The sequence below is a fragment of the Thunnus thynnus genome, chromosome 24 (assembly GCF_963924715.1).
Source record: "Thunnus thynnus chromosome 24, fThuThy2.1, whole genome shotgun sequence".
Taxonomy (NCBI): domain Eukaryota; kingdom Metazoa; phylum Chordata; class Actinopteri; order Scombriformes; family Scombridae; genus Thunnus; species Thunnus thynnus.
This window is the reverse complement of record NC_089540.1, coordinates 14,096,746-14,112,393: the sequence shown is the minus strand read 5'-3', so window position 1 is coordinate 14,112,393 and position 15,648 is coordinate 14,096,746. Positions and strand designations below refer to the sequence as shown.

The window sequence follows — 15,648 nt, the reverse complement described above, 5'->3', positions numbered from 1 at the left end:
GAGCCTGCCTTTAGATTGCTGTTTAACAAGCCGGCAGACAGAGCATATTGGCTCTGGACCCCCGCTGGGAGAAACAGGGAGGGAGTAAGAGAGGATAAAGGAGAGGAGGGAGGTGGAGGGAAAGATGTAGGGGACAGGAGAAGAGAGGAAAAAAATGGGCATAAAGGAAAAAAGAAGGTGGAATGGCAGCCATGTTGCATCGGTGGTCTCTCTAAAGAAGGATATAGATGGAGGAAAAATGAAAAGTATTGACTCCACCAGTCAGCACCGTGGTTAGAAGTCGACCAGTCATGTATAACATGATTTTAGCCGGGATCACCACATTTTTCCCTAACATTCACGAGTGTTACCATGGTAATCCCATGTGCATTGTATGGCTTTTTTGATCCCTATTGCCATTAGTCATTCTGTCACTCGCACAGCATTGTCACAGTGGTAAGCTAATGCTGATGCATAAAGATCATGGATGTACTGTTAGAAGTGGATACTGGACTTCAAGACACCATTCGTTCCAATGACAGTTGTTCATCCAACATATAAGCCAACAAAATAAAAAATAAATAAAAACATGATCTTTTTTGGTTTGCTTTGGCTCTCTTCCATTGGGATGATGCCACACAGAAAAAAAGGAGCTTTTCTCCACTTACAGTTAATAACAAATAATAAATCATCAAATTCAGAATACTGAGAGTAGTAATTGTAGTAAATCCAGTAGTAGTAGTAAATCCATTCAGAAGGGATTTTTTGCTTGCAATACTGTGGTTGGCCACCGGGAAAATGGTAAACTATAAAGTTTAAGGTGTCGTCACATGATATTTCTGGTCACCATTCACTTCTGTGTTGGTTTCGCAGGTCAGAATTCATTATTGTTTGACTTTGACTGAGCAGATGTGCTTTTTCAGCCATAATGTTAATCTAAAAATAGATTTAGACATTTGTTGGCATTTGTTTTGGAGGTTTGATATATTTCAAAGACTTTTTTTTTCTTACATCTCTGACATATAGGCCATTTAGACATTTGGCCAAAGAATTGTTTGATCTGTAAAGTGTCACATAAGACAAAGAAAAGCAGTAAATCATTTCCCCTGAGAAGCTGGAAATTTTGGACGTTTTTGCTTGAAGAACGACCTACATGACTAATCTATTATCAAGATTGTTACAACTTCATGTTCAGTTGTAACCAACTGATCAACAACACTTTACAGCTTTACTGACAGGAGAATCTTAACATCCAATATCTAACATGACATGAAGATGAGCTTATATCCTTCTCCAAAACCTGGTGATAAGTAAAAAATAGTACTTGTGAAACCCTGAGCGTGTGAAAACAGAGAGGAAGAGAGAAAGAAAGGTGACAAAGACAAGTTGGGTAGAGTTGGAAGACCTTCCTCTTTTTCTTCTCTCCTCTATCACTCTTGGATTCCAATAAAGCCATATCTCATAAACAAGTACTATTTTAATAGTCTCGTTCAATACATGCCAGGCTGTACAGTGTTCACTATTTATTTTATCACTAGCTCTGACTGAGATGGTAGCCTCATAAGAATTTACCACCAAATGCACAATCCCACAAAGTGACAGGCTCGGGCATCTCTTTGACAAGGCTAGGACTTTACAGCTCACACACACACACACAAACATGCACACACACACAGACGAAGATAGACACAAATTGTTGCGATATAAATACTCACGTCCATGAATTCCACGTTTGCTTTAGGACCGGTGGTCTCGTTTAAGATTTTAATAGCTACAGGGATCTTCACGGTCTCACCTTCTGGGACCCAGATGCCCTGAAAAAACACAAGCAATCACCATAAATGTGCTGCTCTAAGTCTCAATAAACATGGCCAATCACACACAGCTAGAGCCCTGATGATGTTGATGAGGACTACCTTTGTTTAAGGGTACCCTGCTGTCTTTTCTGTGCAAATCTAATTGAAGTGCTTGCAAATAAACAAACCCATTGATTCAAATCGCGCTGCACACCTGCAGAAAAAAAATGTAAAGTCATGAGAAACTGTCATGTGGGGAAATTAAAATTAAGAAGTCTTTTAAGTCTCTACTCACTCTGTTCTGCCTTAATTCAACCACCTGCTTCATATAAGAAGCTGTGGAGCAAAATGCTATGAATTGATGATGGAGGAATGTATATGCAGATGAATTGTAGTAAAATATGGATATAAATTTAATCAGGCCCCATCAATTCTGCAATTGAGAGGAATTTGCAGCTACTGTAGTTGTGGAGAGTGCGGTATTTATTCAGTGAGCTTGCTGAGTTTTGGGGTGGTAAGCATAATTTTGCCAAGGGCAGTGAAATTGGCAAGCGAACAGCAGTTTCCGTTCCAGGTCCTTGAGCCGCCCTAGTCTCATGTCTGTCAGGAAACATTGTTACAAAGGGAAATGTTTATGCTTATTGTTTAGGTTGTCAAGCAGGGTTGTTCTACTAGTGAGAGGGCAGTGATTGTTGAGAGAAACTTTGTGCTTCTCCACCATTTAGCTGACTCACTGATGTTTGATTTATAATCCTGTGGCCCCACGTTGTGTGTGTACATACACACACGCACAAACACATACACACACCAGCTCGGCGCTTGTAAATGCAGACACACATACTGACCTTGTAGACTGTTCCAAAAGCTCCTGAACCCAGAATCTTGACCCTCTTCAGCTCCGTCTCTTTAAGGATCCGCAGCTGAGCCTGGTTAGGGGCTGTTCCACTGGGGGTCAGGGGCTCCACCAGCTGACAAAAAAAACAAAACAACACAACACACACATATTTAGAGTATTTATCTCACTTGCTACCTCTTTTTATAGCAACTAGTGCCAAAAACACAAGAAGCATTCCTCTTGGCTACTGTCACTACTGACAACTCGAAGCATGCCTTTCTTTTGCTTCAAGTCAAAATATTTTCAACCTATTGCTGTTGGCACTCTGAATGCAAAAAAACACATCTTAAGAGCTGTTGGAAGTGTGCAGCAGTGTGACAGCGCTCTATTTAAAATAATAAATAAAAAGCAAGTCTTGGAGAGAGAAGTGCGAGGCGGACGTGAAAGGTTTATTTGGCGCAAATAAATAAGCAGCCAAAGAAAAAGACTGTCCTGTCCTGATTTTGCAGTGCACACACACACGTTTATGAAATACAAATAATTCAGGGGTGTGAACATGAAGTTCTGTGAGAACTGGCAGATACCGATGTGGGCCACCCTAAACAAATCACAGTCGGGTGTCAGCTGCTATCAGAGCAGACAAAGAGTAGCAGCTCACCAGCTGTGCACATATAAAACCATTCCAATTCAAGGTTATGACAAGCCTCCTCCATGCTGCCTGGCTGCCAGTAACAGCTGACACTGAACAGCATCCCAGCAGCTGGCTGGCCACCCGCCTCACTACTAGCCACTCAACAAAGCCCCGGCTACTAAATATAAAGAGCAGGAGCTGGCACCTGTAACCAAGCTGTGAAAAGATCTGAGCCAGAGGGAAGAAGGAGCCACACACGTACACATATTGAACCAGAGAGCATATACTGCAGCACACATCACAGAACACATGCATGTAGGGTACACAGATTCACAAATATTGACAACATATGCAAATTCAGTCTCATATCAACAACAAATGCGCACAAATTCATAGAGATGGAAGCACACACACACACACACACACAAACACAAAGCACATGTCAGACCACATCTCCACACACACAAGAAGTCAATGCTGATCGATACATGTCTTAATGAGCCTATCAGCCTATCGGGTCCCTCATTCGCTGCGGTTTATCAGCGGCATAATCACCCAGCTCAACCACGGCCATCAAACAATATAATGAGACCATATATCAGTCGGTCAGCCATACAAGCACTTACTCAATGTGATATAAAACCATCAGCACAATAGAACCGGCAATTGGCACCGCCAGGCCAGTCCGCAGAATGGATGACATTGCCTGCAGTCTGGCAATGACATGTCGTTTAATGGCTATTGTTACGGCGGGGCCTGAAGGCTGAGTGTAAGCCTGCTGAGATGTCACTGCAGGAAGTGGGTTAGCAGACTGAACTGGGGAAGGAGCATGAAGGATAAATACTAGAGAAAGACAGAGGGGAAAGTGAGGAGGATGAAAGAAGGGAGGGAGTAGCAGTGATAGGGAGACTGAGCAATTGTGAAATGGTGATGCTACTAGTCCTAAAGTCTTATTTTCTTGAAAAAACACAAAATGACATGTAAAAAAATCAAGGTTTTTAAACAGAAATGGAAATTTGAACACCTACGCTCCCATGACAACTGGGCAGATTCTGATGACGAAGAACATGTGATATGATAGAAAGCTGAGAGCAGCTACTACTTAGACTCTGAGGGAAATTTGCTCTGTCAACTGCTATTTTCAATGTCAAGAACGACCATCATCTCAGTCAATAAACTTCAAGAAATGTCTAGCATCAGTTGTTGCCTTGTTGACACATGATACAGAAATCTGACTTAGGTTGTGCTGCTTTAAAATACTGATGTTCAAAATCCCCTTCAGTCATGTTTTAAGACGTATGGCTCTTAAAGGTGCAGTGTATAGAATTTAGTAGCATCTAGACTTGACAGAAATGGAATATAAGATTCATAAGTATGTTTTAGTGTATAATCCCATGAAAATAATAATTGTTGTATTTTTGTTACCCTAGAATGAGCCCTTTATATCTTCATAGAGAGTGGGTCCTCTTCCACTGAGGCTGCCATGTTGCACCACCATGTTTCTACAGTAGCCCAGAATGGACAAACCTAACACTGGCTCTAGGGAGGACCTTTCAGGTTTTTCGCGAGTTTCGTGGCCACCATAGGTTCCCCTACATGCTTGGAAGGGGAGGGGAAGGGGAGGGGTATTCAGTTGGTTGCAATCTGCAACCTCACCACTAGATGCCACTAAATCATACACACTGGTCCTTAAAAAGACATGATGACCCAGGGTGACCTATCAAGTGGTAGGCATACTGTGTCAGGCCTGTAAATAAACTGTTAAATTACACCGACTCACCGGCTGCTGACTTTATTAACCACAACAAGAAGGACAAGTTTTGGTCACATCCATCATACAGTATCAGCCTGGTATTTGGGCAAAGAGTGTCTTTGTGCATGAATAACCAAAAAACAGGTGACGCTGTGGTGAGTGAGAAATGGGGCGATTCAGAAAGAGAGAGCAGAGATGAGACACAGGAAGGTGGTGACGGAGCAGTAATAAGAACAGATGGTGACAGGCTGGAGCTGTTATTGTTTCATTAGGACTGGACTGGACTAACGAGTAGAGGAGAGGAAATGAGGGGCTATTAAATAAGATACAGACCTGTGGCCCCCAAAACTCTCTTGAGCTCTCGTTCCCTCACTCACACACAGTCACCACACCACTTTATTTACCAGCTAACATTGCACTGTGCCATTTAGAGCTATGAGTCTTTGGGAATCTCACAATTCAAAACCAATTCTCGATTGGATGAATAGAAAAGGGGGAACTATTTTCTCCAGTATAATGTGCCACACCAATCACTGGTGTACTTAGTCCACTGAAATACAATATGAAACATAACTGGCAATTAAGATAAATGGTCCGCAGCGTTTTTATTCTAAAAAGTTAACTGCAGATACTTGATAAAAAAAAAAAAACAATCTGGCTTGCATTACATTTCCTCTAAAATGTATTTCCTTTTGCAAATTAGTGGTATATAAACATAATTTCTAGGAGACAGAAATGATGTCTGAACTTACTAAAATAGTTTCAGTAAACAAAAATAATTCTGTGAGATGATTAGATATCCTGACGTATAAAGAAACATTTCAATCACATAAATTGCCTTGCGTGGTGCAAAAACAACGATAACAATTTAACTACAATTTCCTCAATATATCTGTTAAAACAAACAAAAAAGTTGTCGCAATAATGAAGCTACATTGATATGATGTTCAGCAAATTTAAATCCCAGAGGTGATTTTTATAGCTGATGGCGTGCATCAAATAGTATTTTATAGACACTTCCATGATGTTCAACATGACATATTTGGTGTCTTTTGAATCACTGGGATCTCGACTTAAATTTAACATGAGGTTCAGCGTGTTTGAACAATGCTCGGCCACGTGCATGTGTAATGACGCCCTGTATCAGTCTGGCCAGGGGTGAACGACGGGAGCTGTCCAGCTTTCCTGAATGCTGAAATCCTTCTAGTGTGAGAGCAGAGGAGAGCATGTAAGCAGCATGAGCGCTGTCCACACCCTGTGGTGCTGAAACACTCACATGAGCCATGTCTGTACAAAGCAGTTGGAAGAGGACCTTGAGGGAAGGATGAGAGGGCCGATTCCAAGAGCATTACTACTGCGTCATTGGTCCGGGGTCAAAGTTCAAGGCCTGGGGGTGGCGCTGCAGCAGTGAGGGGACTCTGCTGTTTGTGTTGTCTCTCCCCTGTGCAAAGCTATTTGTTTTTAGGGGATTCTTCAAAAAGCACCACAGTGAGAGCCTGTTATTTTTTTTATACATTGGTCTCTATGTTTCTTTCAAGGTGAGAGAGAGGGAGAGGAGGAAAAACAGACAGTTAAAAAGATAGAAGAAGAAAGTGTCTGTTCACAAGGGAGACAGACAGATAAATAGAGATACAGAGATCAAAATGGAGAAAAAAAAAGAAAAGGAGAAAGTGATGATGCAAGAAAAGACAGAGACAGAGAATAGTAAAACAAAGACAACAATAAAGAAATGAAATAGCAGTGTGTTTTGCAAGTCAACACAGCCTTCACACGTGTGCTTGATATGGAAATGCCGGCTGAGCGCTCGGATTCCGTTTTGACAGCAGCGTACTGGAGGCATCTTTTTCCTGTCTGACACAAGAGGTGAGCTCTCTGTTTGAAAAAAAAAAAGAAGCTATGGCGGATAGGCAGAGAGAGGGGGAGTCCCTGAGCCTTCGCTGTCCCCAAATCCCTCATCCAGACAAGCTTGATCTCCATTCACAGACACAGACTCAGCTCTATTATTCGTTTGAATAGAGATTCCGCATTCGCCAGCCGTCCAAAGCCTATCGTGCGGTTTCATCAGCCAAAAGGAGCCCTCTGGAAAGTGTGATACAGACTGTAAGGAGTGCAGGTTTTTAGTATGCTGGGAAGGTGAGTGTGAGGAACAGCATTCAGAGGGAAGGTGAACTGGAGGAAGAGGAGTATCTGTGTGTATGCGAAAAGTATTCATATATTCGAGGAAGGATTTTGAATTTCAGAGTGAAGCAAAGAAACCGATGCCTTATGAAATGAGTTCTCAAGCACGTTATGTTTACTTGAGGCATATGACCATCGCTTACAAAATAGTTTGACTTTCATGTAGCTGGACTTGCACAACATGGACACTTCTGGATTGAAGCCCTTCATTTTATCAGCTCCGATGACAAGTACAAATCGCATATTCATTTCTCTGCAGGCACAAATCACAACTGTCAAGTAATGATATCTTCAACTGTTGATCTGCTGCTTTGGATCTTACACAGAATGACCTAAATAGACTGAGCAGGTTCAGTGTTGTGGCCATGACACTATAACAGCCGTTTTGGGGATTGAACCCATGACCTCGTAATGAGTGGTCTGTCTAACCTGTAGGTCTACCTGCCAGAGGCGTTAAAGATTTTGTTATGTCTAATTACTTCTACACCCAATTAGGTCTCCGTTGAGGATGGGGAAATTGACTCGGATGGGTATATTTCACATCGTCCTGGTACTGAGTCAAGCTTTGCAGAAGGAAAAGTCTCAGATAACTTTATACAAGCAGATGCAAAAGGGGTCAAGAGTATCCTCCCCCAGCCCCTCCTTCTCTGTGACAGTACATTAGCGAAACTGCTTGGACCGAAGACTTCCCTCCCGGTCAAGAGGCTGTCGGAACAGGGCCCGGTTGATTAAGATGGATGTGTGTGGTCAGGATGAGGCAGAAACTGCCCATGGCTGCCCTCCTCCAGCTCCCGTCTCTGGCCTGACAGCTGTCTATAACACTGCTGCCTCTACCTGTAAATTATCCTAATGCAGACTGACAGGCAGCCTGCCCCACTCCTATAGGCAAGGCCATTCAGCGGACCTGCAGTGATGACATAACTCCTGTGCCACACACAGGAAACATAGCGGGAGAACGTGTGAGTGCATGTAGCGACACAAAGGTGATCAGCCAGAGCATGAACGTACATATGTGCAAAATAAACCCTGCTCTCACCTACACCTCAGTGTTTGACTCTCTCTGTTGAATATGAAATCTGCTCTGCTCTCTAATGCTTCCCAGAAATGAACCCTCTTCAAGGCCAGACCGATGGGCGATGGCCGCCATGCATAATTTTAAAACCTTCTGTGCACTGTGTGGTTTGGCTAAGTACCACAGCCAAGGTTTAATGTTTCAAGGTTTGCTTTTTAAGTAGAGTTGGGTTGGCATCCATCTAGACAAGTACAGTGCAACTTTGAGGTAAAAGATCTACAAGAAACTCAAAGAAATTCGGGAAGCACAGCATCAAAATCTAAGAAAATAGGGGAAAATCAAACATCAAAAAGGGTCTAATTGAGTGTAATTAAGAATATTGTTAAAATTTTTCCATTTCATTTTTTGCCAGATTAATAGCAAGGTAGATACCTTAGAGGAAGCTTTTTCCAATTTCCCCTCTGGGATCCATAAAATTCATTATACCGCCGTAATTTGTTGATGAAAATACTGCACAAAGCTATTAATAATTTATTCTGTAGTTGCAGATGCAATAATTAATTGTTTGATTTATAATTCTGCATCCCTACTGTAGACAAAAATTACCTCTTTATTTTTATTTTAATTTTTCTTTCTTTTTTACAACAAATCAACTAGAAAGAATGAATGTTTTATCGTTTTGAGTGAAAGAAACTGAGTGAAAGAAAATGTTTTCAGCTACTTTAACACACATTTCCTGTAGAAACTGATTCACACACACACACAAAATCTTTCAAGTTATGATCTTCGCCCTCTCACCTCTGTCTCTAAGAAGCGCCGCAAGGCCCTCTTCTTCTTGATGCTTTTGCGTCGAACATAAACGGCAACGCTGAGCGCCAGGATGACGATGATAAATAGCCCACCGATAATGCCAGCTGCTATTAGGGGTGTCCTGTAGAGACAGAAGCATTAACAAAGCAGATGCATTAAAAAACTAAAAGGCACTTTGAAAGAAAGTGCAAACCTCAGCCACTGCTGAACAATTCTTCAAAACATCATTCTTATTAATTTAGATTTAACTCAGGATTTGAACAAAAGGCATGTTCAGCATTTGCAAGTAGCAATGAGAAAGGAAGACAAAAAAAAGCTTGTTTTCACTTTAGTGCACTGTATATGTTGAGCACCTGAACAGTTGGTTCTTGAAACTGCCAATAACAAAATGACTGTGTAGCTTTATAAATAAGTAATTTCCTTTCTGCTGCTCCTTAACTGATGCTTGATTCTTTCTAATCAAACAAACTCATTCTCCGACAACCAACGTAAAAGCTTTAACATGTCAGTTGGGAGGTTTGATACAACTTCTCCCAGCTTCTGACTATCTGCTCTCTTCATTTTGTAATCCCTCCATATATCATTTTCCCTCTCATTTTCTCAAGTTCAGGTGGTTTTAGGAGGTGTGGGAAAAGCTTCCATTTCCACTACCATGTTTCCAAATAGGCCAGCCCTACAGAGCACACAGCTATTTCCAAATGAGAGATGCTTTCATTTTCTCAGGTCAGAAGAAGAAGCCTTTAAGGGTATGTGCTCCTTTTACTTGGGTTGGTGGATAAACTAGATTTTCTTCATATTGTAGCCCTGTCCAGTCATCTCTAACATAGATGTAACAAGTCACGTGACCTAGCTTTAAAACCTCAAATAAATGAGAAATTAAAAGTGTATCTTTAACAAATTGCTTCTGAATTTTCTGATGAAATTCTGCTTAAGGCAAGCCTAAAGGTTGAAAGTTAAAAGCTCTTTCTCTTCACTAATGATGGCACTAATGCATTTGCCATTTACATACCTCTTTCACTTGTGTCTACCGTTATGCTACCACTCAATTCTGTCCTTCTATTACTGTCTTTTTTCGTTATCCTTCCTCTCTTTCCTTCCCATCTGTATTCCATTTTCACCCTCTCATCAACGCCAGAATCCTCTATGTCCTGCTTTTTTTTTTTTTTTTTACTTTGGAAAACACAACCAGATTGCATAAAATAACACACGCTTCCACCTGATACTTGAAGTTCAAAACTCTATTAGTTGTAGAGGCCATTAGCAGCTAATGGAAGACTCATGTACCATGGAGCTATGCTAGAGCAAGGTGCTGCAGCGTTTGCCATATCGATTGTGGCGGACCTAAAGAAGGGGGAGCTTGAAATTTACAAAGAGGCTGCGGGTTTCGACATAATGAGATATACGGCCATGTGGTGAATAGTAATGCAGCAGTTTGGAATTATTAGGTCGAAGGGGGGGAAGAGAGACAAGGAGAGACAACAACAAAGAAAAGAAACATATACTGTAGGGGTTAAAAAGAGGAGAGAAAAAAGAAAAGACAGAAAAGGAAGTGAATTTACATACAAGCAGAAAGACAAACAGCCATGTAGGAGAAGGCAGGCTCAGGAGACGAGAAAGAAGAAGAGAAGGAAGAGGGAGAGAGCAGAAAGAAAATGAAGGGCAAAATGTAGAAAAGAGACAAATAACAGTGAGTGAGACAGCACTAGGTGAGAGACAAGGGAAAGGACTTTTCTAATTAGGAGGAAAGGATTTACAGCGGAACAAGCAACACGGGGTCATCAGATGAGACGGGGGAATAATGCCATTGTAAGAGCAAAAGAACAACTCTGGGACTAGAGACTTAGCAGAAGCCTCCCAGAGGAAAGGAAGAGGGCTCATTTCTGTTTTCCTGTGTTAAAAAGGAGCTCTAAACCCCTTGTTATGGGTCTGCTGGTTTCTAATGAGTTTGTAACTCTTTTGCTCTAATTGTAAAAATCACCTCTTTTTTGTTGGTATGTTAATGTTGTTGTGTCACATACTCCACTAGACTCTTTCTTGTTGCTGTGTTTCCTCCTCTTAATGGTGGCATCAGTAGCACTGGTACTTTTATTAGTAGTAATGGTAGTTTTTTAATGGTAGTATTATGGTAGCAAGAGCTTAAGGTCTTTGGGGCAAGTCCAACTCAAGTCTTAAGTCAACCAAGACCAGCTCAAGTAAAGTCTCAAGTTGTCAAAGTATAATTTTTTAAGTCAGGTTCATGAGGGCAGGGTCCAGTCTGAAATATTTCAACTACTGGATGGATTGCCATCAAATTCTGAAAGACATTCATGGTCCCCAGAGGATGAATCCTAATGACTTTGGTGGTTACCAGACTTTTGCTTAAGTTCCACCAGCAGTTGAGTGTGAAATATCCCAATATCTACTTCTACATCTACTAAATGGATTGGCATAAGATTTTGCTCAGACATTCATGGTTCCCAGATGATGATTCCCCTGACTTTTCTCTAGCACCATCATGAGGGTGAAATGTGGGGTTTTGAGTTAAATGTCTACACAAGTGTTGGATTCATTGCCATAAAATTTGCACAGACATTCATGTCCCCCAACTCTGGTGATCCATTAATATTTGATTTAGGGCCATTATAAGGTCAAAATTGTAAGTTATCCAATACTTCGTTTTATGAACAAATACCACAAAACTAATGACATTCCCATCACCTTCAGCTGTACTTTGTGTTTATTGCTCAAGGCGAGTCTAATCTTTAGGCAGTCAAGTCAAGTCTGACAGCAGTTATTTCCAAGTCAAGTCTCAAATCCTAATTTTTGTGCCCTATGTTTGACTTAAGTGCACAGGTCATCTTCAGTAGTGGTGGAAGTAATAACAGTGCCAGCATAGTTTAAAGAGAATAAGACCAGCGTTGATTGTAATGCACTACTTGTGCTACTACTTCCACTGACAATAATTATGTTGTGGACAATAATGATACTTCATTACAGAGGTTCCGTCGACACATCCTCACATATTAGAGTAATGTCATTCACACCTTTAGACAACAACAAGTTTAATTCCTTCTAAAGTTGTCTGTCAAATGTAGAATTCAAAACTGACAAGAAACCAACAACGCTATGCTGTACAAACTGTTAATCAGTATCATGAAAAACAGTGTTTCATAGGGATGTTAATGAGTAGTGGCAGGATCTGATGGTGGTTTCCCAGTCCCACATTACAAATGTATCCTGAGATCCCTTACCTGTCCATCATTCCAACACAATCTTGGAGTCTTGGCCCGACGCACCTGCAGGGCAGACAAACCAGAGAGATCGTCCATTAAATCAGGGACACGTTATGAGTAAACCTCATGTTATCTTTCTTCCACGTCAATCAGCTGTCACTGGGAAGGGACCTGTGGAAAATTGAATCCCGAGCACGGCTGACCACTTGTCAATATGACAGGAGGAAGTGTTTCGGGTGGGAAAGCATTGTTCTTCTTTGTTTCACATGATATTTCAATTGTTTTTCAGACTGAGGAAATGTTCCTGGATCAAAATTGAGCATTTTCTAACCAAAGTACTGTGTTAAACCTTCAGGGAAATTGGAAAATGGAAAACACCATCTATTCACTATCTATCAAAAATTAATAACCTCTCACAGAAAGTCAATATGATGTGGACATTTAGAAACAAAGCAAGACTTTATTTTCTCTATTGAGTATGTGTCCCTTTATTTGAGAAGCTGAAACAGGAACGAGGTTGAGAAATATTGGGCGTGATGTTGTGGAACAGGTGTAGATTCGGTGTCAGGTTAGTGTAGGTGGTGTGTAGATAAATATATTCTGGGATGACAGAGTTTACTGTTGAGCCTTCGAAGGGTGTTAAAGGCCTAATACATTCCCATCACAGCTGCTTTGCTCTAACATCCAAGCCAGGCCTTCTCCATGAACATTGCAGCAAAAAAGATAATATAGGTGCAACAGATACATGTTTTTATACAACAATCTTTGCTTTGTCTTGTACTATTCCTCACCAAAGTCAATTTAGAACCATAAAGAAATGTTTGGGTATCATTTTTCATTTTGGTGCATTTACATTTCTGATAAATATAATCAATTAAAACTATAGTAATGTTTTATCTATTTTTCTTTATTTCATTTTGGATCTCCACTCCACATTTACCTTCTTTCCAAATGCAGAGAATACTTACATCTACTACTATCTGAACAATCAAAGCCACTGGGACACAGTGCTGATAACACACTGATCACAGCTCACTTCTCATTCACATGTGAGATGTGGAGTTTTTTACATTAGGTAAGGAGAAGTGATTAGAGCAGACTCTTCGCTACTCATTAATTCAGGCTCCTTGAGTGGAGGACTTTGAACAGCAGGAGAGACACAGGAGAACAGTTTATGAATACTTGTGTGTATATGTGTGTGTCTGCAAGTGGACGCTGCATGGGCACACAAGACACAACAAATTACACAGCAAATTAGGAGAGCGGGCTAACTTTGGAATTAAATCTGTGACAACTGTGGCTCCTCTAAAGTCACTTCGTTGTCAATTAAACGGTGCACCAAATAGGTAATTAGCAAGCAATCAGTGTCTGTATCCAAGTTGGTGTGCATGAAGGTGTGTTTGAGTGTGTGTTTTGAAATTAATCACATAGTTTCCTTCTTGGATTAAGCAGAGAATAAAGAAGTTCCCTGACAAAAAAATACTCATGAGGCAGGCACAGAACATTCTCTTCTCCTATTTGGACTGTGTTGCCTTTTGTTATCTGATACCTAATAGTTACATCCATAGACAGTATATAAAGATAGACATAACAAGGTGTGAGATCACCCTTTGAGAGTAGAGTAGCAGCTTATGGTCGGCATCATATTTTCCGTTTGGAGCCTGGACCTTCCAAATAAAGAGTGCCGGGTGTTGCCTTTCATGCTCTGGTACCACAGCCCATTACCTTGGACCGAAGTGAGCACCGGAAACCAGGGGAAATAATCAAGTACCATTAAATTTACCGAAATATTGCAACAATAGGACGGCTAGGGAGAGCAGAAGGTGAGCTAACTGTCAATCAGAGAGAAGTAGACGCTTTTTGAATGGGAGTCAGTCGGAGCCAGAGATTTTGTTTGAGCCAGCATCTAACGGCTGACGGTGGTGTTGCACTTTCAGGTACTTCTTAATTGGCTTCAGCTTCAAGCCATGGTAGTTGCAGCTGGGTTGCATCTTTCTATCAGTATTTGCTTTAATCACCTGCCCTGTTGAAGTGTCCTTAAGCAAGATACTGATTTTTTCCAAGCTCTAAAGGTGCTGTTTTGTTCCCGACACTGATCTTTGACCTCTGTAATGTCTCCCTTTGGTTCATACCCTTAAATACCCAGCTTCGACGTCTGTTTTGATGTTAAGCCAGCACACCCTGTGGCTAGAGGGCAGGATAAGATGACAAGGCATGATGGAGGTGTTGTCATGCCAACGACAGATTAGAGTCAGGAACGGATGAGTGTGTGTGTGAGTGAAAGCTACCCTCTCCTCTGCTTTCTACCTTCACTTGCTCATCACTTATCTTTCCCTTCTCTTTCTCCCTGTTTACCCCCCAAATACCTTTTTTAAAGCTGCACTGATGTTATCAACATTTACAGTTAAATAAAACGACCTCCTGCTGTGTGAGAGACAGTACATTAAGTCCCCCTCGCCAGCCCTGTTGCTGAAATCAACATATTAACTTTGTTTGCTTCTGCCCGTCACCCATCATCCTCTCTGTTCTTTGCATGGGGGCCTGGTTATGTTTTGAAATGGGGGGGGGCAAACTTAGAAAGATACATAATTGGCGGGGGCTCTGGAGGTCTTCCTAGTAACTCAAAAAGCAGATCATTTTAACCTACATCACCTCAAATCAAGGACTATTGCACAACTGAGAACGTGACTTTTGCTCCTCAAGACTTAAAAAGGCCATTTTAGTCGAGGACTTAAGACCTTATTGCGAAACTGCCCCTTAGAGTAAACTTGCGACTGTCATTTAGCCTGTATGAGAAAATGAGAGAATAATCATAATAATGAAGGCACAGAGCGGCTGGATGAATGGAGAGATCATTACACGGAGCGATGTGTCCTTGTATTTAAAAATAATTCCATCCAAAGTCTGACTAATACTTAAACTAAAGCAAAGTAGTCTGTAGAAGTCTAAATAAGTCACTTCCCACCACTGAACATTTGACTATTTGATAATTCAGACACTTTCGCACTGTGAGGAAAAGCTCCACTCTGTCTGTCTCTCACTGTGCTGTCAGTCTGCTCCAATCGATCAGCGATGGGTTCGACTGGACCGACTCAAAGAGTGGTCCAAAAATGTCTGATTTTTTATGACTTGTTTTTGTCAGTAGCTGGAAATACTAAAATGATCATTGATGCAGACTGCTTCAATATAATCAGCTGATTGTGCTGACTGTATGATGATAAGTTTATTTTTAAAAAGACAAAAATTGTGGTAGCAAAACCTTAACTTTGCTCCCGCTATTTGAATAATGGGGATACATTTGCTCCACTTACTCCATTGCCTGTGGTTCTCTGACCATCCCCCACTCTGCAGCTGCTTCCTTAGTGAAAAAAATAAAAGGCCCAGGTTCAAAGTCACAGACGCACCAACTTCAAAAGACAAGCTTGAGAGGATGAAGATGTAA

At 41.2% G+C, this 15,648-nt stretch overlaps 1 protein-coding gene across 6 annotated transcripts in view; it reads right to left on the bottom strand.

The window, feature by feature from the left end:
• LOC137176873 (receptor tyrosine-protein kinase erbB-4-like) overlaps positions 1-15,648 on the bottom strand; it is a 273,678-nt gene that overhangs the window by 53,020 nt on the left and 205,010 nt on the right. For all 6 annotated transcript variants that reach the window (XR_010925878.1, XR_010925879.1, XM_067582874.1 and 3 more), the window contains 4 exons: positions 12,225-12,269; positions 8,983-9,115; positions 2,621-2,743; positions 1,695-1,793 (listed from right to left, as the gene is read on the bottom strand). Coding sequence is in view for 4 of the 6 variants with exons in the window: in XM_067582874.1 (XP_067438975.1) it covers positions 1,695-1,793; positions 2,621-2,743; positions 8,983-9,115; positions 12,225-12,269 (400 nt within the window). In the remaining 2 variants the exon portion in view is untranslated. The remainder of the gene's footprint in view (positions 1-1,694; positions 1,794-2,620; positions 2,744-8,982; positions 9,116-12,224; positions 12,270-15,648) is intronic.